Source organism: Haemaphysalis longicornis, unplaced genomic scaffold, assembly GCF_048455015.1.
Source record: "Haemaphysalis longicornis isolate Haplotype H1 unplaced genomic scaffold, Haemaphysalis longicornis Haplotype H1 scaffold_1, whole genome shotgun sequence".
NCBI lineage: Eukaryota > Metazoa > Arthropoda > Arachnida > Ixodida > Ixodidae > Haemaphysalis > Haemaphysalis longicornis.
Window position 1 is genome coordinate 418,572,656 of NW_027526203.1, and position 26,001 is coordinate 418,598,656.

The 26,001-nt window shown below is 46.6% G+C and overlaps 2 protein-coding genes across 3 annotated transcripts in view; both read right to left on the bottom strand.

Annotated features, from left to right (window-relative positions):
* Mnd (L-type amino acid transporter minidiscs) overlaps positions 1–26,001 on the bottom strand; it is a 107,111-nt gene that overhangs the window by 15,782 nt on the left and 65,328 nt on the right. The window contains exons 1-6 of one of the 2 annotated variants that reach the window (XM_077687159.1): positions 11,310–12,024; positions 10,609–10,734; positions 5,478–5,577; positions 4,004–4,048; positions 2,306–2,429; positions 421–524 (exon numbers count right to left, since the gene is read on the bottom strand). In XM_077687159.1, coding sequence (XP_077543285.1) covers positions 421–524; positions 2,306–2,429; positions 4,004–4,048; positions 5,478–5,577; positions 10,609–10,734; positions 11,310–11,826 — 1,016 coding nt within the window. In that variant the 5' untranslated portion in view covers positions 11,827–12,024. Of the gene's footprint in view, positions 1–420; positions 525–2,305; positions 2,430–4,003; positions 4,049–5,477; positions 5,578–10,608; positions 10,735–11,309; positions 12,025–26,001 lie in introns of those variants that run through there. The other variant, XM_077687160.1, reaches the window with a different exon arrangement.
* On the bottom strand, positions 22,741–24,634 carry LOC144139365 (uncharacterized). The gene is made up of 3 exons (XM_077671734.1): positions 24,187–24,634; positions 23,530–23,647; positions 22,741–23,145 (listed from the first exon to the last, which is right to left on the bottom strand). Exons 1-3 carry the CDS (start codon positions 24,510–24,512, stop codon positions 22,741–22,743), a joined length of 849 nt encoding a protein of 282 aa, XP_077527860.1. The 5' UTR covers positions 24,513–24,634.

Below are 26,001 nucleotides of genomic sequence, written 5' to 3' on the forward strand. Positions count from 1 at the left end.
AAAGCACTCCAGCGAAGGCCATTTCATTGGCTGGGATAGTGTTGGCCACTGCTTTCTGGGATAGCCAAGGAACAATCTTTATCGGCTACTTGCAGAATGGCAAAACAATAACAGATGAGTACTATGCAATGTCACTGGTCTGTTTGAAAGAAAAGCTGGAAAGAAAAAAAAAACAGAGAAAAAGAGCCCAGATTGGTGCACAAGAAAGTGCTCTTTTACCAAGACAACAGTACTGTTCCACAAATCAACCATCGTAATGGCAAAATTTAGTGAGCTTTCAATTGGTTCCTAATGCCCACCATATTCTCCAGATTTGGCCCTATCCGATTTCTTGTTTGAAAACTTAGTTTGAAAACTTCAAGATCCCATCCCCACCAACAGTGGGTACTTCACTACACTTACAGTATTATTTCAACTTACCTGGAGGACGCGAATATGCCTCCGTTGAGGCCTCCAAATGTAGACAGTGCCACAGAAACGGGCATAATCCATGAAACCACACCAAGAATCCTCTCTCCAAATGTCTGAAACAAACAACAGAGAAAAATTAGTTTGTTGTATTTTTCACAGGCTTGCCAAAAACTACATGTCTATAGGAATACCTCCATCAACTGCCTAAGGACATCGTCTTTTCTAGCATACTTTTTTTTTCTCATTATTGATGAATTGAATGGGCAGCCAAAAATGCTTAGGTTCTTTGTTACAGTGATACAACAGATCACAATTATAGAACTTTCAAAGGGGCTGCATCAACATTCTATTACATAATTCCTGTGCCTTGACTACTGTATTACTGACACAGCTTTTATGGTACCTAGGTGCTGTAGGTATTCTTTGTTAACCCACATGCCCTCACAGAAACGTTATAAAATGCGTATGCATATTTTTGGATATCATAAAATTGGCCAGAAGGCCTAGAAAGCAGGTATTAAATGCTGCCTATAAATGCCCAGCAGTTTCAGCTGCCCCATAGCAAAAATGCTAAGCATTTACCATTACAATATGTAATCACGTCTGTAGTAGTTAAGAAAGAATACAGGAGACCCGCAAGAATAAGAAATACAAACAATAGAAGGCACAGCTTCATGAACAATCTGGCTGTTGACTTTAATTAAAGGACCCATCAATGCCTTGCTGTTTTCAGTATGCTTGACCATGAGGGCCTATTATGCGAGTGAAAATGCTAGTACTACCGATGGGCTATATTCAGTTAGTGATGCCTTTTAACATTCCACAGCTGAGCAGGACATGAAAAATTCTACTAGTGTCGAGTGCTTGGCTTATTGCTACTAGACTAAACTTTATAGCACGATGGCGTTACCAAGGTCACTGAAATTTTTCATAACACTACGCGTCCTCAGCTGTCATGCTCCTCTGCTGTGCTTTTCAGGCATGAGACGAGATGATGTTATCACCGCCAACCATCAGTAAACACAAGCTCTACATAGCATTGCAATTTCAATTTTTTTTTCAAGACTATGGGGGAAAAGAAACTTGTATTTCACATGTTGACACACATTGTCAGCAACATTACTGTAGTCATAAACCGGTCACTTTTCTCTCAAGCAAAAACTGCACATCAAGAGATTTCATATTCTGCCAGCAGAGGTGCACCTAAACAAAACTTATTCATAAGAGTACCATTCATGCCAGCACAAAATAGTTATGGCTGAAACAAATGTCTAAAGTACAAGTAATCTCGCATTTGGACATCTGTAAAACTATCTATTCAGAACAAATAACAGAAGACTTCATAACACCAATGACTATTGAGTTAAAGGCCTCTGAATAGCTTTCTCCTTTCCTTGAAGCTTAGAGCATTGTGGAAGGCACATTATCCGCAGCAAAAAGCCGCACTCTAACGGCAGCCTGTAGCATGTACGTCCCACTTTATATTCATAGTGTTTTTCACAGCTTTCAGCAAACCTTTTCTTTGCTGCAATTCAAAGCGCATGTGGCATGTCATCTGCGATGCAATTCAGAGTGAAAGGATGCTTTTCCTCATATTCCATAAAAGAATATGAGGATTTTAAAGGTATGCACGAATGAGCCACTATTTATAGCCAGTGTTTTAGGGCCTTTTGAAGCAAACAGAGGAAGGCTTTTATGTACAAACAGCCAAACTTTCAGCATTTTTCATTGAATCTAACAAACTGCTTTGAACTGTAAGCCATGGTACAGTGATGAATGTCAAGTGCTGTTCAAAATCTGTACTTAGCCAGCAACTCCAAGCACAACAGTAATCATGGCCGATATACAGCAAGTAGGTAAGCCCTCACAGGCAATAAATTGCAACTGCACTTACCACCGCCACAGCATTAGCAGACTGAACCTCTTCAGCAGTCAACACCACAAAGTATGAAACATTGGCGAGAAGGTAGATGATTGTCACCATGGGTAGGGAAATGTAGATCGCAAATGGCAAATTCCTAAAAAACACAAGTTTGGAGACATGCATAAGGAGTACGCAAGAATTCATTATTAAAAATAGAAAAAAAGAAAGGACTTTTTAAGTACCAAGGGGAAAACACATCTATGTTTTGGATTCTGTAGATATTTAAGTGGACTGTGAAGTTGTGAACTACCAAAGTATTCCAAAATATTCATGCACAGCCATACTTTGTACAGCGTTTTTGAAAATATAACTAATAAAAATTTCATGTACTAGCAGCGCAGATTTGAAAATTTTGGTATGCTGTGCACTGCTGGCGCACTGTCTGGTAGGACTGAAGAGCCATGAGCCCTTTATTTTCCTCTTCGAAATACGGTTGTTTCTCTGCTTATTCTTCGACACACAACAATCTGATCTGATTGTGGGGTTTAACGCGCCGACACAACACAGGCGATGAGGCGCGCCGTAGTGGAGGGCTCCGGATTAATTTTGACCACCTGGGGATCTTTATCGTGCGCCGAAATCTCGTACACACGGGCGTTTTTGCTTTTCGCCTCCATCAGAAAAGCGGCCGCCGCGGCCGGGAATCGAACCCGCGACCTCGTGCTCAGCAGCGCAACGCCTTAGCCACTGAGCCACCGCGGCGGGTCGACACACAACAATGATTTGTCTGCTCAGATCTAATCCCTCTTTAGTTAAGGGGGGACGTGGCAAGTAAAACTATTTTTGTTAATTATGGACCAAATTTAGCCAAATTAGGAGATTTTATGTAGTTAACTAACCTAATAACAAAACTTAAATCAGTTTTAAAATATCTTCTATACTTTTTTAGTTACCAGACTAATTACCTTCACAGAGCTGTCGCAAGATTAATTAACTAATTAGGCAAGAACTCAACAAGATTTTTATGTCAGCATTACGAGGAAGGTCCATTCTGTGCAAGGAAGCTATTTGATTATTGATTTATTTCCTTTAGGTATCCAAAAAGAAAGACAGAAGATTCACTTTCTTTTTGACATGACACTATTTCTGATTTTGAAAGGAAGGTGAAACTTTACTTGTTCTTTCTTTATGCTTAAAGGATATAATGCAATAATCTAATAGCTTCCTTGCACAGAATAGGCATTTCTAATCACACTGACATACAAATCTGGTTGACTTCTTGCCTAATTATTTAATTATGCTGATTGCAAGCTTCAGGTAATTAGTCTTCCAACTTAAAAAGTATAGAAGGTATCTTTAATCTGATTTCAATATTTTTGTTAGAATGGTTAGCTACACAAATGCTCCTAATTTGGTTCAATTTGGTCCATAAATAAAAAAGTCGTTTTACTTGCCACGTCCCCCCTTAATGCATGCATACTGCCTGCTGAAGAGATGTATTGACAACCACTACAAACTGCAAGCACACATGAGTGCACATAACCAGGTGTACCTGGGGCAACTTATTCCATGTCTCATTTGTGCAGCTTACTTTTTAACAATGCTGTCTGGCGGCTGCAAGCCGGAATTTCTTTTAGAAATACTGATTATACATGCTTTGATAATATGCAGTCTAAATAAAAACTATCTAAGATGTACCTCCTAAAAATGCAAACAAAACCCACATACCTAAAGGGATTCTTCAGTTCTTCCGTAACAAAGTTCAGGTAGTTCCTAAAATACAAAAATAGTGCAAGAGATTTAGCAGTCACAAAAAAAAAAAAATAGGTGCATTCCTGAACTGAAAGCAAGTAAAAAATTTTGAAGAATTTCATTTCATTCTCTGTCGTTTTCAAGGTATTGTTTCAATAGTGGAACAATATACATTGAACCCCCATTGTCACAAAATTGATTATTTGAGTTTTTGCTTTATGTGAAGCTACACATGGCATCAACTGACACGCACTGATAAAGTACTCCACTTAGGATGAAGTGACAAGTGCTGTCACACCAACATTCAGGCACGGGAGGAGAGCGTCAGCCTCAAGAAAATGGTTACACCTGCCTCCTTTCAATAACTGCTGCACATTTCCTCGCTCCCTCTCGGAGGTAGCACAGACAAGCTTATAAAACTATGGAGAAAGCAGCAGTCTGTTTTAAAGGGACCAAAATTTATTTGGACTTTTCTGGTGATATCCAGCACTGCTAGGGTACCCCAAAGCAAGCTCCCCATATCAAGTGGGCAACCATCAAGTAAATGACACTTGACACCTGGCCGAAATCAATACAGGCACACCAACGTTTGTGACCTAGACGTGGCTTCGTTTTTCCAGGATACTACTGGTTCTTCCAAGAGCAGCTGGTTCTTCTGGCAACAAACAAAACAAAAATTGTGTGCTTGTGCTTTTGGGAAATTTGCCACAGTTCATGAGCTACCTTTCCTTATGCTTGGCAAAGTTGCCGAAACGATGGTACTTCCACAGCACGACATTGCCAAAGGGCTGCATTTACAAAAGCAACAAGCATATATGGCTGATGGCTACAGTCTTTGACAAATACATGAGGCTCCTAATTCATGTGCTCGCGGCTGAAATGCTTTGGCCAAGAATGCCACAACAATCACTTTCGAGTTTCTTCCATCTCACACAACCTAGCTAATTTGCAGTCCAGGAACCAAAGCATCAATAAAATGATGTGAAAGCTGTGCCAGAAGAGCTATCACCCAGGAGTGAATTCTCGCTGCCTATGAGGAAAGGAATGTTTTCCATATCAATGTACTGCAAGTCACAAATCTGATCAACAAATTGCTGGGAGACCAGTATTGACAAATATTGCTGAGAGCTTAGCGTGTGCCGATTTTTTTCGCACATCTGTTGGAAGAATGCATCGAAATGTTGGCGAAGATCCCAGTAAAGACTGGCACATTCATGCTTGCTTGATGTAGGCATATCTGTTCTTGCTTTGCCCACAGGTGCAAAGACTGTCAATTTGAAGAGTGGCAGCAAAGACGGCAACATGTATGCATGGAACAAAGAACCTCAAGAAATGCTGACGATTTCGAACATTTCCTTGCACGTAATAGTAAAACACTGCCATGGTGATAGCTGCAGAAATGTCTGTTTAGTTCGAAGCACATTTTAAGGATCCTGCATTTTTTGCTTACCATCCGGCATAAGAAAACAGCCCGGCATAAAAGGATAAGCAAATGAGCCCAGGATCTCTCGTTGTCCCCTCGAACATGTTTTGGAGGTTTCCGGTGTTTCCTGCAAACAATGGCAAAACAGAGTGTGATTGCTACTGGATAGAAAGACCAAAGTATTGCGGGGCAAAGTGAGCACTTCAAGTCAGAATACAAGGCTCTTTAAAAATGTGACAACATGAAGGACACAAATTCCTCACCACAAGAATTATTCCCACAGTGGGCAAGTTCAGCCACCCACGTAGATTATGCCATCTGCACCTGTTTTCCACAACTATATAAAAACACAGAAGTAAAGCAACTTGAGCTCATTTCAACCCTCAGAATGACTTTGCAAGATATAGTTGAGGACTGCTTGCGGACAACTAGTAATTGTAAATCGTGATAGCACACTGTCCAGCGGGTACACTGCGACAGCTGCATGCAGTATTTGTCATCGCTGGTTGCACTAAGCCTGGTTTCCCAGTTCATTTTGTGGGTACGTTGATGCACTTCAGATGAATAACCTTGCCACCTGCTTACAGGGTGCTCATGCTTTTTACTTGTGAGAGAGCAGAGTTCCCCCTCAATTTTTTAACTCTCTGATGCTGTCAAAGCAATCGGCCACCAACCTGCCCTCCCTTTTCCCTTATAAACAAATATATTGTATGCACAGGGAGGGATTTCATTCTGAAGGAAATAAAGTTCATGGGCAGGATAGCTTAAGCTGGCTTCTCTTATTACATGTGATGGTATTTAATTCCTGCACTGAAAACAACTCTGTTTGGTTTAGGGAGTTGTATTACCACTGACAGAAGTTAAATAAACAAGGACATACGCCTTGCATATGTCCTTGCATATGTCCTTGCATATGCAATGCTCAGACATTAACCTACACATCAGGAAGCTCAACACTTTTACACAACAAAAAAAAAAGTGCAAATCCACACTGTGAAAGTAGTTGGACTGCACTAGCATTGTGCAGGCCTTATACCAATGTAACTACTCTAAGTGCGATTTTGGCATCATTTTGAGAGTTTTGGGGCTCGCATGAAATGCCACGTGCCACGGAAAAAGTTGGCCAATACACCCCTGCGGGTATGTGCTACTCTGTTGACCAGTATGTCTCATAGTGCGAGTTTTGGGACTTGCACAAAATCGTAAAACTCAAGGGTAAGCGTTGGTCAATACCATGGGTGTTCGCAGGATTTTATTTTGAGGGGGGCAAACCCATTTGTTGCATCACGGGGGGAGAGGGGGAGGGCAAGTGCTGATTGATTGTTGGGTTTAACGCGCCGACGCAACGCAGGCAATGAAGCGCGCCATAGTGGAGGGCTCCGGATTAATTTTTACCACCTTGGGATCTTTAACGTGTGCCGAAATCTTGAACACACGGGCGTTTTCACTTTTCGCCTCCATGAGAAAAGCGGCCGCCGCGGCCGGGAAACGAATTCGCGACCTTGTGCTCAGCAGTGCAACGCCTTAACCACTGAGCCACCGCGGCGGGTAGGGCAAGTGCTGGTGTTGTTTGGGGGGAAGGGGGAGGGGGGGTGCCCTTTTTTCACCCCTCTGCCGACGCACATATGGGCAATACACCGCTGCGGGTATGTGCTATCACCTTTGTTAGGCTTAACGTTAGGGAACCCTATCGTTGAGCCTAACAATGTGTCAAGCACTCCCTGGTGTCAAGCAATGCGAAACTCATTGCACATCAAGTTGCGGGTACCAGCTAACATTATTGCACCTCAAAGCATAACATTCAGCCTAACGTCAGGCCAGGAACCCCTCACCTCCGTCCCCCTCGATCTAAGCCACAAGCACAAAATTAATTTTGTGCTTATGGCACAGAGGGGGAGGAAGGTGAGCATTGGCCAACAGCAGATCTCAGTGTGTATGTTCTGCTCTGCACCGTGATGATAACTGGGTGCGGGCTGTACACCACTAACACAGTAAAAAAAAAGGGGAAGGTGGGGGTGTTTGCGATTCATAAAAGCCGTGATAGTACTAATAAGGTACACTGTTGGGCTAGTTGGTCGATCATACCTAAGGGATGTATAGCGCAAAAAAAGGACGGACTGAAAGGATGCACAAGGACATCCTTGTCCTTGTGCATCTTTTCAACCCGTCTTTTTTTTTTTTTTTTTGCGCTATACATTTTAAGTGTGATAGTACTACTCAAATGGGTATAGGATGCACCAGCCCCTTGATTGCATGGCTGCACTGATCTTCTTCAAGGTAACATTACCTGCATTTGCACGTAGGAAAGCAGCTTTGGCTTTTACACTTCTTGTTTTGTTGTTGTTTATTACTTTATCTTTTTTAAAAGTTTCTCCTTTCCTTTTCTGGTGGGTACCATTTTTTCTTTAAAGAGGGCCGCTACCCTCGCTTGCCGCTTCAATGTAATAAAGTGATCTAGATGTCTTATAAACATTGAATCGTGCAGCGTTTCCTTCTATGTGATAAAACTGAGTAGTAATTGAAAATTAATTTCATTACTTCTGCAAAGTGACTGTGTTATTACTTTCCAAGACCAGTAATTTATAATGTAATTCAGTTATTCTAAGCAGTTTTGAGTAATTAGTCATAAAATTTATTACTTTTATACGCCTCGAGCGCTGCCTGTAGGGGCGCCACTGAAATCCCCCTAGCGGCCCGTTTAGAAAGCAGCCGAGGGAGTTGCCGGCCCACTCACCACTGTCGCCGTTGCTAGGGTGGCTACCGTTGCTTTTGAGGCACGTCCGCGACTGATATTTTCTGTTTGTATGCGTTGGAAATACATATTTATGTGGAGCAATCACTCTGTTCGCAAATGTAGTGTATTTACGAGAGTGTAAATGCTTCTGACGCGATCTTACTGTCGTACATACGGTCCGCATAGCGCCAGGTGTGTGTCACAAGCTCGCGTCACGAAACCGGGATATATGCATGGAGCTGACTGTAATTCCACTGCCCTGAAATTTACTAACAGTACCTCCGTAAGCAGCGTTCTTTCATATGCTCATGCTATACACTGCTATGTAAATCGGTTTCGTGTGCTTTCATAATCTAGCGGAGCACTCATACCTGACAGCCCGCCAGTACACTTCATATCTCGGATATGGATCACTACCCTGAACAAGCTAATGTGGTATAAATTTCACGAACATTTTATGCAATAAGTACCATGGATAACGCAAAATTACATGCGGGAGTCAGCACAAAGAATTTACGGCTGGGACGTCTTGTCGCGAGGTGAGCTTTCCCAAACAGTCGATTGATTGTGGGGTTTAACGCGCCGACGCAACGCAGGCGATGAGGCGCGCCGTAGTGGAGGGCTCCGGATTAATTTTGACCACCTGGGGATCTTTATCGTGCGCCGAAATCTCGTACACACGGGCGTTTTTGCTTTTCGCCTCCATCAGAAAAGCGGCCGCCGCGGCCGGGAATCGAACCTTTCCCAAACAGTCATCGATTATATCCGCGGCCGTGACGAAACGCTTCTTTGAAACATCATCATATGACACAGGGAGCCTGCAGAATTTAGCACAAAAGTTAAATCAGAGGGCATTATCAGATACCACACTCTTTCAACGACACCTTTTATCGCTTGTGAACTTGATATAATTACTCTTGAAAAAATGTGTCCGCCGGTTGATCTGCTGTTCGTTAAATTTGAGAAACAAAATAAAGGTGAACGCGCAGCTTGTGTGTCCTTACTAAAATAAAACGGTCATTCCTTGATTTCCCTCCGCATTTGCACACAACGATAGTTAAGCACCCCCTCCTCCCCATCCCTGTCTTGGAAAATACAGTACCAGTGCATTTCGCACCTAGTTGGTCTAGTGAGTTCAACCTAGATTAAGGTAAGACGAACGTCTCTAGGATTTCCGAAGCTGCACCTGGTTTTTTCCTTCCCGCTTGAGCTATTACATTGCTTCCGGACTTGGCAGACCATTTATTTTTTCGTGGTTTCATTAACTCTCCTTGGTCCATGCTATCAGGCGGGAGTGGGCACATATTTAACGACCCACAGACTTGGAATAGACTTACCATTTTCGCGTGGCCTCTATTTCTATAAAAGGCACAAGTCATTGTCAGATATTATAGTAATCACCTCCCCGAGTGATATTTTTCTACAACCTATGCATTCAAAACAATAAGGCCGAATTCGTTGTCCGGGCTGCAAAACGAAACTAACCTCTGACTGTGCCAATACCAGGTCTAAACTCGCTTGCGCCTGAGATATTCGGAGGTGACAGTGGTGATGTGGTGCTGCCGTCGCCGACGCCCGGAAGAGCGGCGAAGAAGCGCGCAGTACCGCGTCCCCGGTTCGCTGTTGTTGGCGTTCGAGCACTCTAATCAGGACGCAGCTGTTTTTTGAAGTGCCCTAAACGTACTATTTGCTTACAGACATCACCATAACAAGATGTTTAGGGCGCGGAAAGGCAAAAGAAGCGAAAAAGAACCAAAACACTGCATGAGCCGCTATCAGCTGCGCAGCGGACATCCCGTAAGCGCCGCGGAGAAGCGGCGACAGGCGGCGCAGCAATCGCGAAGCTCGAGGCGCATAAATTTTGCCATCTGTTTCTGGTCAATAATGAAACCTTTGTCACTCCAGCTCAGCGGAGCGTCGGCGCCGCTGCACCTACTAATTCTAAGCATATATACCTCTCGCGATCATTTCCCCACATTCAACAAACGCCGAATTCGCGCAACGCAAAGCACACAGCAGGCCAGGGTGGCACGGTAACCACAGCAGCGTCTCGCACGCCACCACATGAAACAAGCTGGCAGGCATGGGTGGAGAAATTTATGCCTACCCCGCTCGTTCAAGGCAACGCAAGAAAAAGGACATGCCGCGCACAGGGCTTATAACCACCCAGCGCGAAGCAAATCACGTCGGTGTCCACGCACTTGCCTGCAAACGTCACGTCGCTATGGTGTCTTTCAGACACCATAACGTCGCCACGTCGCTGCAAGCTTCCGAGCAGGCAGCGCCGCCGTGCGGCCGAGTGGCTATACGTGTGCGCAACCCCCCCTCCCCCCCCCCCCCCCCGCGAAAATAGGGGGGGGGGGGAGAAGGATTAACTAGCGTGAATAAAGATGGTATAGATTATTGTAAGGCCCCGTGACCCACCTTGAGCAAGGTGCACAAAACCCGCAATGATGATGATGACCAGAGCGATGACCTTGGCAAACATGAGGGAATCTTGCACGAAGGTTGCCCACTTGACATTGTAGCAGTTGATGAACGTAAGTAAACCTAGGAAGAAACAGAAGAAAGACAAACAATGTCATCAGAAAGATGTCACCAGGAAAACAATACAAATTCATTATTATAAAGCACTAGAACCATCACTGCCCCTATTTGGATTAATGAAATTTGAAAAGCCGTAGGCAAACTTGCGCCAGACATTCCTGATGTAGACGCGGAATGCACGCATGGTTTCGTCAATATTTTTTTCCGTTTGTTGGCGCCTCTTGCATATGATCTTTGACGCCGCTGCACGCATCCTAACCCCTTCAGCTCACAAACCTCCAACGTAGCCGCACAGACATTACGTCAGTCAATGCCCACGCGGCCAGAAACGCCCATACACTTCTGCGCAAATAAGCAGCACCCAAGCAAATACAACATCTTGTATCTAAACTAAGGCAAGCGTGCTAGACGGTTAAATGATTGAGTTCAACGACGCGCAAGGTAACCACCCAAAACGTGAAGCTTGTAATTGCTCCGCGCGCGCATAACAGCCCGCACGTGAGCATTGAATAGAATCAGCACAAGCGTCCGCCACGGAAGCGCATGTTCACGACGCAGAAAGCGCACGAGGAGCTTACAAAGTGCACAAGCAGCGATGAGCCGGACAGCCCAGAACGGCGAAATGCAGTCCACGTCCCCGTAGAATGGTCGCAACAGGTAATTGGCAAGTGTGAGGGCCACGACAGCGTTGCTAGCCGGTTGCGCTATCACGAGCATCGTCCACAAGTGAAGAAATCCGGGAAGGGGACCGAAGGCCGCAGAAATGTACGTATAATCCCCGCCGGACTTCGGAATCATGGTTCCCAGCTCCGTGTAGCAGAGTGCCCCGATGAAGCACGAGAGTCCAGACAGCGCCCACACCACAAGGGACATGCCGGCGGATCCGGCGTACCGAACTATGCCAGCGGGCGACACAAAGACTCCCGCTCCAACGATCGAGCCGACGATCAGCGATACGCCATTGGCAAGACCAAGCCGCGGCTGCAGGCCCACGGCACTGGCTGAACCAGGGCTCGCTGGAAGGCCATTCTGCTTAACGACGGAGGGCTTGGGGAGCAGGGGCGACTTTTCACTGCAGGATCCTCTCCGGACCATTCTGAAGCAGTCGCGAGTAATATGCGCAAAACTGGTCTGCAGGGGGTAAGCCTATGTGCAAAGCAAAGGGCAGGCGAAGATAGGACGAAACACTCAGCACTGCGATTCCGATCATGATCGATGACCTCCAGATACGTCTGCCTGGCTGCGAAAGCAGTGCTTTCCGCGCCCGTTTTTCGCCGGCTGACTTGCACTGCGCAACTGCACCAACACTCAATATAAGATAGTTTCTGAGCATGCCTAACAACGTGTACCCGTATCACGACAGATAGCTGTGGCTGCATTACGCCCTCCTGAGTGACTAAAACGAAATCATGCACCCCTCCGCTTAATGACGACGATGGTTGAACTATCGCCTCCAGTATTTTACAGGAGGCGATGGTTGAACGCGAAGCTTTCTCGGGACGGATTCTTTGGTTGTAGTCCGAGTTTGGACTGAGTTTCGACCACGGCGAAATGGAGAACTCTAATAAAAAAAAAAAAGCGAAATGGAGAACTCGGATAGGCGCCGGCTTCATAACGTGAGGGACTCAGGTTCGAATCCGGCCCTTGAAGCGTTTTTCTCTTTTCACTTCACCCACGATTGATCGATTGATTGTAGGGTTTAACGCGCCGACGCAACGCAGGCGATGAGGCGCGCCGTAGTGGAGGGCTCCGGATTAATTTTGACCACCTGGGGACGAAATCTCGTACACACGGGCGTTTTTGCTTTTCGCCTCCATCAGAAAAGCGGCCGCCGCAGCCGGGAATCGAACCCGCGACCTCGTGCTCAGCAGCGCAACGCCTTAGCCACTGAGCCACCGCGGCGGGTACTTCACCCACGATCATTCGTCATCATTGTCAGAGAAAGTTGGCTTTCCTGCAGGGCGTTTTCGCGTTACAGTAAAGATACCATCAGTGCAGAACACTACGTTTCAACTTCGCTTTAAAAAAAATTCAGTGTCCTTCCGCTCTGCGAAGAAGGATGACCAGTGGAGGTGGGCGCAGTCCAAGAAGTGCGCGAAACAAACACGTCGTTTGCAATTTGCAATTGAGCATATATTTGTTGGCTAACTAATAATTTGCTGAATGAAACTTGGGCGGACTAGAGTTTTATTCTAGTGGGCAAACGTGGGGCTGTCCTTTTTAGGGGCGAAGCCCCTTAGGGGCTGGGGCTGTTGGCGTCTCCTATCGTCGTCGTCGTAATCGTCGTCTCATGTAGTCACGGTACTAGTCATGTATAGTTACGCCTCGCGCTCGAACGTAACGCGTGCTAAAAAAAAACACCGGGACACTCGTTTACGCCTCGCGCTGCAGCGCTTCGTGCTTCAAAGACAAGAGACTTTTACAGAAAAGCTGTATACTTCTACCCCCCAACGGTTTCATCTCCGTTGGCAAAAACACCAAGGCGCCAAGAATACACTTATACACTGCACGCTTCGCTCCTCCTCAGGTTTCACGTTAGTGGAGATGGCCCGGGTTTTTTTTTTTCCTGCAGTAGAAGCGCTTGTATTATAGCAGACACGAATTCCACGATATCTGCCACTTCACTGCGAACTAGAGCACTGCACTGGCCGTAAATTCTAGGCCCGGCCCGATTCGGCCCGGCCCCGACAAAACATTAAGATAAAATCCCGGCCCGAGCCCGACAAATTTTTAAAATATGAGCCCCTTCCCGGCCCGAGCCCGGCCCGAGCCGGACAGAATTTAATAAAATAGGCCGAGCCCGCCAGACTGCTTTTAAATATCAACCCGTGTGAGAGTCAAAACACGAGCCCGAAAATGTTTGGTCTCTTTAACACAAAATTAAGCATAGAGCGAGTATATTGAATTTAAATTTCTTTTAAACTTGGACCGATCTTTTTACAACATAAATATCCTCACAGAAAACAAGCGCAGTAAAAAAAAAAAAAGGACGATGCGTGGACAGGACAAGCGTGCTAGGCAGACGTGTTTATATGCGCTAGTTCTGCAATAAACCAATTGTTGAAAGTTAGCGCTTCTCCTGTCCACGCCTCGTCCTCTGTTTTTTACTGCACTTGCTTTCTGTGTGGCTATGAACCAACACACCCAAACCTTTTCACTTATAAATATCCTGACTTCGCAAATGTATTTTCGAGAATCTCGGTGAAATGCGCACTTTATTTGCGAAAGTCTTCGAACTTAAGGCACACTGAGGATCGTTTCAATGATATCGAGAAAAGTGGAAAATCTGTTTATTTATGCATTTATTGAACAGATATTGCACCTTGCATTGTTTCATTCCATTCGTTTCACAAAGGACTCTCCTTTCTACATATTTTGGATGCTAGCACACTCTGCCGAGAGCTAGCTTAACTTGTATTTTTTCCCTTTACTTCTCTAAGGTTAACCTTGGTGCCTATCCTAGAACAACCCAGTTTTTCCCATCTTACAAAGTTATCTACTCAAAGAGTCGCGTTTATTGGCAAAAAAGGTGATTTATAAAAAGTGTAAGAAAGACCCAAGGGTGCGTTAGCTTATCTTTGGGGGCATGACCAGCACAAAGTGAAAAGTCCAGGTCACGTTTGTTCTTTTTTTTTTTTTTTAGTTTGAAAAGCACAAGAAAAAGACAATCATGTTGTACTCTGCGACCGGAGTGCCCTCGTTTTCTGACCTGCTACCTCCCACAATGCTGATGGAGCCCTTACATTTTCTTTTATTGACTTGAAGACCTTATAAGTGCAATACGTCTTCTCATATTTTTTTAACGGCACTGCAGTGACTGCACTTCGCTTTTTTGTTTTCATTTAACCTAAAAGATCAATGAGTCAACTATTCGTTATTTCAAACACACGAGACGCCGACCAGTCAAAAATCGTTCTTGACGTTTCGGCTTCCAGCGCGGAAGCCTTGTTCACATTGAATGCATCACCAGAAGTGAGTCGTTTAAGTGGGCTTAAAGGGGCCCTGAAAGGCATTTTGAGCACACTAAATGAACTAGCGCAATCGTTAGATAGGGTCGTCAACATCATCTGTGCCAAGTATTACTCTTTTACGCGCAGCGGAAAGCTCACACTTTTGTTGCAAAGTTTGTTGCTTTTTTCTCACCCTTTCCTTCGTGTTTTTGGACGCCGCCATCTTCACATGTCTACATCATCTATTCCCATATGTTCGTCATGAGCTAGACATCCTGCTATTGGGCGGTTTTTTCACGCACTTCCGGCAGAGATGAGTCGTCTGCTCAGCATCGGCTCGCCCGCTGATCTGCCAGCGGAGTGCCGGAGTGTTGGACATTTTACGACAAACGAAACAAGTGTAAACAAACGCTTAACCGTTTGTATTGAATGCAACACGGCCATAGCACGACATGGATTTTATGTTACATGAGTACGTACCATAAAGAAAGCCCCGTGACACTTATTTGGTGCAATCGCAGAGAACGCCCTGAGCCGAATGCCAGGGTTTGACGCGTACATTTTATTCAACTTCAAAACAATCCAGAGATGCGTTTCGAACGAACGCAACGTCACAACATGCGTTGCAAGTCTGAACCGCGATTGACAGACGATGGGTTGCCTCCTCCTGCCCGTCGTAAATTCGGCACTCACCTCACACCCGGTTTGCGTGGACGAACAGCAAGTCACAACTCTGGCGCGCAAGCGAGAATGCTTTTAGCCAGGCACACTACACATACCCCATGCGAGGTTGAGTCGTACGTCGTTCGAGAAAGATAATCCAGACCATGGGAAGCACTATCCACCCGCAGAAGTACAGTCAGGCTCAATTTGAAGGTTATCGCGGGAGCACCGAGCAAGCAAGACCAGAGCGCCGTTCTGTGGCACTTTTTTTCGTTCGCGAATATGAGATTATGCTGCCCTTCCTCACTTCTTGGCTGTTACATAGAATTCGCTCACCCCCTTCTAGAAAGGCCGACTGCCGCAGTTTTTTTTCTTCATTCCTTTTTGGGTGACGTATCCGCGTTTTGTTCCTCGGCAACCTGATAACACCGAAGATACCTCGGCAGGCGGCGTTGCTTCGGAATTGCGGAAGCAAATTACATTTTTTTACACAACAATGCCCTGGCATGCCGGCATAGTTACCATGAGAAGCGTGCGTATCAGTGTGAAGTATGTCGATGAAAGGATAAAGAAAAAAAGAAACGCGCGTGGCCTTTATCGTTTTTGACGGCAGTGCGCGCACTGCCTGGAACAGTCATGGAAAGAGCAAACCTAGCATAATCTCGTTGTGGCTGATGCTAAAAAGTGTCACGCTAAGGCGCTGTCGTCGCGGTCGGTTGGTGCTCCCGCGATCACCTTCAAATTGATCCCGACTGTACAATGCCGCATTTCATCGCGAAACGAACGCGTCCACAACACACAGGAGGCGATGCACGCACACACACAGCTTCGGTCACTGCATTGGCTTAGCTGCAAGCTTCGTTCGGACAATCAGCGATGCTACGACGATACAGAGCTGCGTGAGGACGACGTGCTAACCACTTCACGTGCTAAACACAGGGGCAAAGAACTAGGTTAATCGGAAGCAAAAAATATGTCCTCCATTATAGTGCCTGAAATATACTGGCTAGTGTGCCGAGGGCGGCCTCCAGGCGGGCGCCGGGAGCGATGTACGCGGCCGGCTGCAGCTAGGGGCGCTGCCGTGCGGGAGTGTGCGCGTTCGTTCGGCCCGAGCAGATCGCGCGGTTACCTCCGAGCTGCGGCGCAGACGGCAGCGGCAGAACTTTCCATTCCCGCTTGCGACGAAAGCGAGCGAATGCGACGGAAATTCTGTCGCGCGACGAAAATTTGTCCCGACCATTCGACAAAAACGATCGTCGCGCGACAAAGCGACGGAATTCCTGCCGCTTTCACTCGCTTTCGTCGCAAGTGCGAACGGGCCTTTATGCGCAATCACATAAAACAAGCTCTTGCTTATCGCCTGAGCATACGGTTTATATCTGACTACGTTACACTGTGCTTGCCAGTGTATTTAAACGATGTCACTAGGTTTGAAACGTACGGGCTCGGCGTGCAGCTTTGTAAACGCAAGCGGCCTCACATACGCACGCTATTTTGCTGCTAATAGAGTTTTAGTACAGCGTTTGTGGCCTTTGCATACGCTAAACGCTAAATTTTTGCATCCCGCTACGTAAACACTGCGAGGGGAGTTTTAGTAGAGCGGTAGAGCGTCTAATCAGTTTTGCGTAGCGACACACTAATGCATACGGCGCCATCTGTCAAATGTTGTCCGAAATGTCTCGCCGGCTCATCTGCTATCGGAGTGCCGGAGTGTTTGGACATTTTACGACTATCCAAACAAGTGCAAACATACGCTTTCCCGTCAGTGTTGAATGCAACACATGGGTGCAGCTTGTCAGAACACGGGTTCTCGCTGATCGAGTGTGGCGTTGGTTAAATTTGCTCTGCGCCTTCCCGTTCATCGCCGCTGATAAAGCGATCCAATCCGGCGCGTTTTGTGCACGGGTTCTGTGTCGGTTTAAAATGTCCTTTTTCACATGCCGCCGGTAGTAGGAATTACAACCGCCGCAAAATAACACCCGGCACCAGCGGGGTCACATCTGAGACCGCGCTTTTTGGATAAACAGTGCGCGGTGCACCAAAGGGAACGAGCGCACGATTCTCCCCGCGCGGCTGCGAATTCGCCGCCGATACCAACGGCAGCTACGCACACCGCGAAAGGGCAAGGCCAGGCCGCACACATGCGGCCAGGTCCTTCGTTCACTTTTCCAGCATTTAGAGGAGTGTCCATGGGGTCAACAAAGATGAAAAAGCCGAAAGAGCTGGCCCGTAGCAGACGGCAGTCTGTGGGAGCGCAATAGCGGAAGTTCGTCACCGGTGAGGAGCGGAGCATCATGGGAGGGGAGGCCAACAGCGAAGAAACAGTTGAAAGGAGGAGGAAATACGGCGCGACGATAATGCGCGGTTTTTGATTTACGATTTCTCAGCTAATACTCATCGCTTTAACAAAATTCTTGCAGGAGGAGATTGCTAATACATTGCTTTATTTGGTTACATGTACATCCATGCATCGGCGGAAGGCATTTCAGGACCCCTTTAAGTAATCGCTGCAAAGAGCGTGCGTAGATCGGGTTTAGATTTCCGTCGTTACGATTGACTGTGTTAGATGTGGTCTGAATGATTAGTGATTCCAGATGTAGGCGTGATGCTGTCACTTTTTCTGTTGCGACGATTCTTGCATTGACCCAATCAATCCCGTGGTCATTCACGACGGCGCGTTCGGCTAAAGCATTGTTGCGGACGTTCTTATTCTTTACGTCACGTGCATGTTTGAAATGTATTCTCCCGGCCAGACGGGATTCCGTCACTGTCTCGACTTAACTATTCGTTATCAACAACTTAAAATTTTCGGCACGCGACTGCCGGGCCTCAGGCACGGCCCGAACATTTTTTGGTTCAAGGCCGAGCCCAGCCCGGGCCCGAGAAAATGCGTGCTGTCCGGCCCTGGCCCGTGCAGTGCACTACTGTGAACTACGCAATTACAAAAAGTACACGAAACCCGGCGTAATGTTAGTCGTCTTGGCGGCTAAGTGTCACGTAATTTGTTTCTGGGCATTTTCTATAAAACAATACTTCCAGCCGTTATCTGTAAGTGGACGGTCATGTATTGACAGCAGCCGGAAATTCCGCAACGGTTACGACTTCATTGTGAACTTAGCAATTATGACAAGTAAATGAAAGCCGACGTAATGACAGAGTCGTCTCCTAGCGGCCAATTTCAGTATGATATTTTTACAGAGGAGCCCTTGTAGACTAGGTTCTGACCGAAACTGCGTGAGTCGACAGGGTGTGTAGAAAAAAGGTGGCGTCGACAAAACTGAATCTTGCGACAAAGCCAACTTTCTGGTTACTTTGCCGCTCTCAATTATCCCGCCACACCTAACATGACCCACCTAACGGCTAAAATAATCCACACGCTGCCTTTATTTCATTCGTATTGGGGTTTTATTACGTACCGAAGCTACACGTGGGCTATGCGGCGCGCGGATTCAGGCCTTCCTAAGCGTGCGCCCAAATCTCGCATAGGCGATTGTTTTACAGCGGCAGTTGTAATGACAGGTGCAGACGACTCTCGAAATATTCGAAGTCGCTTAATTGGCGTTTCCGGCAAATTAGAAGTGATGTGCTGGTCGCGGCAATTTTACACACGACATCACTCGATAATGCGAAGCTAAAACCCATTATATCGGTTATTTGGAAGTGATTTCGAATAAAAAGCATCGAGGTGACCGTCGTTTCTTGCTAAAATTCAACATTTTCAAGCTCCAAAACAACGCCGTGTTCAGTACTGTGTCGGCGCCGTCGCAACTGAGGCTGCGCACAGTTGATCAAGCAGCAGGTCAGTTGAGACTCGCTCTCTCGTATGCATCTCCCTCTCTCTTTTGAAGTGCTCAACCTTCTTCGTTGCGCAGAGCGCCGTGTAAGCAGTCTGTGGTGGACGCTTCAGGCTTTGATTTCAGTGATAAAAGTCTCAACTACCATGGAAACCCGCGCCGTACGCTGGACTTAGCGACGAAAGTCTAAATTCTAAAAAAAAAAAAAAAAAAAATTCAAGAAAGGAGGCGTGTTGCGGGCTAATGACAATGCTGTTCTTGTGCTTTTTGCTTAATTGGAAGTTCGGTTAGTTCAAAATTTCTTGCGGTCCCCGTGGACTTCGTATAAACGGGAGCCGACTGTATTACTGCACTGGCACAGATGTGAATGCCCCTGTGTATACAAACACACTTGCACGCGCATATCGGCCTACGCGTAAGTTAATCAAATGAATAATATCAATAAACCAATTGCAATCAACCTACAATTTCGATCAAGCAATTAGTTTCTATGCCAACAATTTCAATGAATAATAACTTCAGCTGAAGGTGAAATTCGCCACACTTTATGTGTGGCTGTCCCTGCTTTTTTTTTTCTTCGCATACAAAAAAAAAGATACAGAAATTCGGAGAACTGTTCAATAATGCGTTAACATTCTCACGTCGCTTTTCTGTTTCATCAAGCTTGCGTGCACACACGCCGACAATCGAATGGATACGTCAACCAACACATCGTCGTTTTCTGTCTTTTTTTTTTGTTTGCAGTTAGCCGGGTGAGAGCTTAGGATCAATAAACATTTGCGGTTCCTCAATTTCTTTTTAAGAAAGTTTGACATCCACCTCAATGCAGCCGTACGGCTACAAAGGAAAGCTTATACAGCTTTCTCAGAAAATTCACAGTTGAAGAAAAATTCGTCCTGGACCAGGACGAATTTTTCTACCCCTGTTACACGGGCAGTTTCAACTGCCGTCGAACCAACTGTCGTTGGGATGCTCAACTGCCGCTCAACTGGACAACAGTTGAACGTAGTTACACGGCACGTACGTCGTTCGGTTCCGTTGAGCGATTTGGTCACGTGATTAAAATAAGTGGAAAACATTTCGGCAGAAAATGAAATGTAAGTTAGTGCATTTTATATTTTTTAACATTTCCTGGGCTTTTTATAAACGAACTTTTCATTTTGCACAATTTTTGTTACGTTTCGCGCGGACAGTGGCTTGTTCCTACCCATCGCAATCCAAAGCCAGTCGTTTGGTTGGTGCTCGTTTGTTGGCGGTGTTGCTCAGTTCGGCTCAAGCCCTGCTTCTTTTTTGTGTTCGTGTAAAAGTTTTGGTGTAGCGTTGTTGTACGTGTAATAAGGCGTTCCTGTTCTTAGGGTGGTGTTCCTTTAGAAATCGTCTCTGTGTGTGAACGCGAGCCTCTGAAATGGCTCTAAGCAGGCCGACCCGCGGCCGCAGTCGTGAGGAAGAGTTCGTGTTGGTGCTTACGCGTTACCAGACTTTATTGATGGAGAAAAAGGCCCAGCTGCACGTGTTGCAAATAAGGAAGTCGTCGTTGAAGAAACAGAGACTGGCAGCGGAAAGACGTTGTCGCGTTCTGGCCGCAGTAGCCCTGCAACTGTGTGCGCGTGAGACGCGAGTGTGGATGTTACCGAGGCCCCCGTCGTGGTATGACACCACAGTGCCGACGTTGTCGGATGCCGACTTTAAGGCGAACTTTCGCGTCACGAGGCAAACATTCGCGTACATCGTAAGTTCGTGTTCTTCGCTTGTCCGGCAAGACACGAATATGCGTCGCTGCATTCCGCTGCACAAGCGTGTCGCTCTTTCGCTGTACCGTCTTGCTTCGTCGGCAGAAGAGCGGACCGTCGCACACCTTTTCAGCGTCAGCCGCTCTTCGGTGAACAATATCTACAGAGAGTTCTGCGACATTCTGGTGGATGTGTTGGAGCCACAAATTGTGTGCGTGCCGTCACTAAACGACGTGCAAGATCACGTGCGTCAGTTTGAGGCCAGCACGGGATTCCCTCAGGGATTTGGCGCTCTCGACGGCTGCCACATAAAGGTGTCCCCGCCAAAAGAGAATGCGCAGGACTACTATAATTACAAAGGGTGGTACAGCGTCATTCTCCTTGCGCTGGTTGACCACAATTATAAGTTCATGTTTATAAATGTGGGCTCCCCAGGCAGGAACCATGATTCGGCCGTGTACAAAAGCTCAGTGCTGGCTCGGGCTGTGAACACACAGCTTTTCTCGGAACCAGCGAAGCAGATAGAAGGGGAGCAGGTGGGCGCCATCATTTTATGCGACCAGGCCTTCCCCCTAACGTCTCATTTAATGAAGCCGTACCCCAACAGGAGCACGAGTGAGGAGACTGTGCGGCACTTCAACTACACTTTGTCGAAAGCAAGGCGTGTTGTGGAGAATGCCTTCGGTAGGCTGAAGGCCAGATTTCGAGTTCTGAAATCACTTGAGTGCGAAATCAGCAATGCCAATCGCATTATCCGTGCATGCTGTGTTCTGCATAACATTTGCGAGCACATGCGTGACCACTGCGACAAGCACTGGTGTGATGAAGCTGCCGCAAGTGAACTGCCACAGCCGGCTCGTATCAGCAGCGAAACCACCTCTTCTGGGGAACGTGTGCGCAATGCACTGGCCAAGCATATTTTCGCATCGAGGATGTGAACTTCACACGTTGCCAAGTTTTCACATGTCTGCAAGTTTTCGCGTGCAGCTGCTGTGAATAGGCGGCTGCAGGTTGTGTCGTGCAGTTTGTGTGCGTGCTAGCAAGTCGAAAAGTGTCGTGGTAGAATGTGTGCGTGATGCAATGGCTCAACACTGGTCGTGTTGACGCCATGAACTGAGAGTATCGCGCATTCTTTCGCTTAAGGACCCAGCCTGAGGTGTGACGGCAAAGATTTTTGTGTTAAGCGTTCCTCCTCCTCGTTCCTTTTTTCTTCTGTGGCCTGTGCTGCTGCTGTGAATAGGCGGCTGCAGGTTGTGTCGTGCAGTTTGTGTGCGTGCTAGCAAGTCGAAAAGTGTCTTGGTAGAATGTGTGCGTGATGCAATGGCTCAACACTGGTCGTGTTGACGCCATGAACTGAGAGTATCGCGCATTCTTTCGCTTAAGGACCCAGCCTGAGGTGTGACGGCAAAGATTTTTGTGTTAAGCGTTCCTCCTCCTCGTTCCTTTTTTCTTCTGTGGCCTGTGCTGCTGCTGTGAATAGGCGGCTGCAGGTTGTGTCGTGCAGTTTGTGTGCGTGCTAGCAAGTCGAAAAGTGTCGTGGTAGAATGTGTGCGTGATGCAATGGCTCAACACTGGTCGTGTTGACGCCATGAACTGAGAGTATCGCGCATTCTTTCGCTTAAGGACCCAGCCTGAGGTGTGACGGCAAAGATTTTTGTGTTAAGCGTTCCTCCTCCTCGTTCCTTTTTTCTTCTGTGGCCTGTGCTGCTGCTGTGAATAGGCGGCTGCAGGTTGTGTCGTGCAGTTTGTGTGCGTGCTAGCAAGTCGAAAAGTGTCGTGGTAGAATGTGTGCGTGATGCTTCACAGCAACTCATGCATTAGCAAACACCTGGCCACGAGAAAGTTGCAAATTCCGCAAGTACACGTATCAGGTTAATCTTTATTGCCAAAATACTGTGCCATGATGCCATTCATCTCCCGTTGGAGATCAATGGACTGCTTCTGCAGGCGGAGTGCTTGTCTTGACATCTTTAGCTCTGCTTTACGCAGCTTTCCCGCGTGCTTAGACTCGTCCTCTAGAAGCTGGACAATGCGATCCAGGCCGGCGTTGTATGAGCGCTTCCGCCCGTTGGCTGGCCCTGGTGGGGGGCCTTGAGCACTTGCAGGTGCACTGCCTGATGCCACTGTTGCACTCTGAAATGCTGGGGGTGGTGTACTTTCTCCAGCACTCTGTGGCCCAGGACTGCCACCCTCGATCATACTGCTGCGGCTGCTGTGTGCCTCAGTGCCCACAGCAAGCACTTCCACATCTTCAGGTGCCTCCTCGACCACTTCGAGCTGAATAAAAAAGCAGCAGTACAGAACAACTCACTTTTTGCGTTTGCTCCTGTCTGCGGAAGCATTGCATGTAATCTTTTTTTCTCAACCTCAATAAACATAGTGATTGAAAGGGCCAAATAATTATGATGTGGTTTATTGGTAGTCAAGTACATACAAGTACTGTTAAGTATAAAATCTCTGCATGCCAAAAGCTTGTTCTCTAGATCATGCTGTTGCCCTTACTATATTTGTCATTGGGGCACTGGGCATATTTGCTTTTTCAAAGAATTTATTATGCTTTTAACTTGACATGTCTGCTACCTAGGAAGTTAAACACCAAGTCAAAGCTCACGTGCCAAGTTTTTGTAGCTGACTGAGCCATTCAAATGGAATATTTTTTACCTGCCAACTCTCCTCCACGAGGCTGGGGTCGTTCATTGGCAGGCGGCCCAAGAACTTCATCTGGTCGTAAAACGGGCATTCAGTAGCCGCCGACCCTGTGGGGGCCTTGCTGATAGCCCTGGAAGTGTGCAAATGCAAAACAGCACCACCACATGAGGCACAGTCAGCAGATTTTCATTCCAGTACAATTTTCATGCACTCGGGGAAGCAAAATTTGGAATGACTGCACAGCATGCAAAAAATGCAATGCAGCTGTTTTTACCTACGAAAACAATAGCGCATACTTGAATTAATAACATCGCCTAGTGCCCCTCAGTTATCAGGCTCGCAAATTAACAGACTTTTAATCACGATTCAATACTACGTTCAGGGAAACTCTAGCTAGCGGAAATGAAAATGGGACATTTCACAAAGTCAACAATTATTAATTCCAGAAGTGTATATTTACGCCAACATTAGACGTCCTTTCGAATTGCAATACGCCAAACGTGCTTTCGCGGGCGACAACTGGCAGACGGAACACAAGCGCTAAAAGCTGGGTCGGCTGCGCGCGCGATTTGCAACCCCGTTAGCGTTTCGTTGACACCCCTGCACTACCGTCGATCGTAGCACTCCGCGTTAGTTGCAAAGATTTGCAGCTACTACGTGAATACTTACTTGAAGAGCTGTGTCAGGTTCTCCAACTTGTGGCGAAGCTGCTTCACCGTGACCTGCACGGCACCGTCGCCAGAGCCACTTGCAGCCTCGTTGAACTTTTCTGTCATGCTCCAATATATGGGCGCGTTGTGTTTCTGCGCACGCAAAGCGGGCAGGTGGTCTTCCCACAGGGAAATCAGCAGGCGCGTCATAGGAGTGCTCCACACAAAGCGTTTCTTGGGCGCCTGCTGGAGCGACGGCTGGGTCGACATGCTGGTGGTGGCCGCCATATTGCCAGTTGGCCAGCGGAACGGAGACCGGAGACCTCCGTTGAAGTCAATCGTCATCGATATTTCGACGGAGTTCGCGCTGCCGTCTAACTCCGCCCAACTGGCATTGACCTCAACGGAGATTGACTGAACGGCAGTTGAAACTGCCCGTGTAACAGGGTAACTCCGCCCAACTGGCATTGACCTCAACGGAGATTGACTGAACGGCAGTTGAAACTGCCCGTGTAACAGGGGTATAAGTTCCCTTTGTAGCCGTACAACTGCATTGAGGTGGATGTCGAAGTTTCCTTCGCAGGATCTTACTCCACCTTGGGGATTTCCCCTAAATCTGGTCGATTAAGTTTATTTTAAGTTTCTTTTTTTTGTTTTGTGTTCACAAAAGAAGGGTGCTGGATTAGATGCACCTTCGGGATTTCCTCAATTAATTTCAATTTTTGTCGTACTTTTTATTTTTTGTTCTAAATTAATCGTGTGAGGGTGTCGAGTTAGGTAGACCTTTTAGATTTCGTAACTTTCCATTTTAGCTTTTAATTATGAGTTTCCAGAGACTAACGATGGATTGTCAGATTTAGCTATGAACAGCCAGATAGGGATACTTTTCGTTTGGTTATACTTTGTTTTAGTTTCTTTGTTCTTTTCTTACAATGTCCTAATTTTACACCATTACAAGAACTAAATGCCGTAACATCACCAATTACGAAATTCTGTGCGGATTCAAGGCGTTGCACTGTTAGCGTTGGCGTACTCGGAAAAAAATATTTCTCACAAATTAAAAAGGCTGTCGCGGCAGCTCCCGCGTGCGGCTTCGCGCGCAGCAATACAACGCCTCAGCCAAGTGAGACACCACGTAGGTATAATTATTTATAACAATAAAGTTAAATACTGTTACGAGACATCTTTGCGAACAGGTTGCTTCTAAATCCGGCACCACACGGCAAAGTTCAGAACAATCGACAAAACCCTGAGGAACTAACTACCGTACCATGCATTACAAAAAATCGAAAACTGCGAAAGCGCTGATGGAAGGGTTCCTGGCACTTCGCGATGTCGAAATGCGATCCGAAAACTTTCGACTAGCGAAAAAAGTCTTTATTTTGCCACTAGTAATCAATTTCGCAGGCACCTCTGTTTCCTAACCGTATACCACTACGCCATGATTCCGAGTTTTCTCCGTAAGCCTGCATGCGGGGTTTTATGCACAAGTTTACTGGCCGAAGACGCGGAGGTACAGTTCATTTCACAAGTCGCACACGCGAACCCAGGCCATCAACTGCGGTTCATTCATGCATCACCCACGCGCATTATTTTCCAGTGGCGAAACGCCACCGGGACATCGCTTGTAGCATTAATTCGCAGCTGTGCTTGTGTTTTGCACGAAGTATATATCATCAGCATTTGCTGAGAACATTTTTTGTTACACACCGACCCTGTTCCGAAATAGCGAGCACTGCAGCATGATTGCAGTACTTGTACCCGCTTCGCTGTTAGCGGATGCGCGCCCGACGAACGTTGCCGTGTTGCCCAACTTGGAGCTAGAGCTTCCATT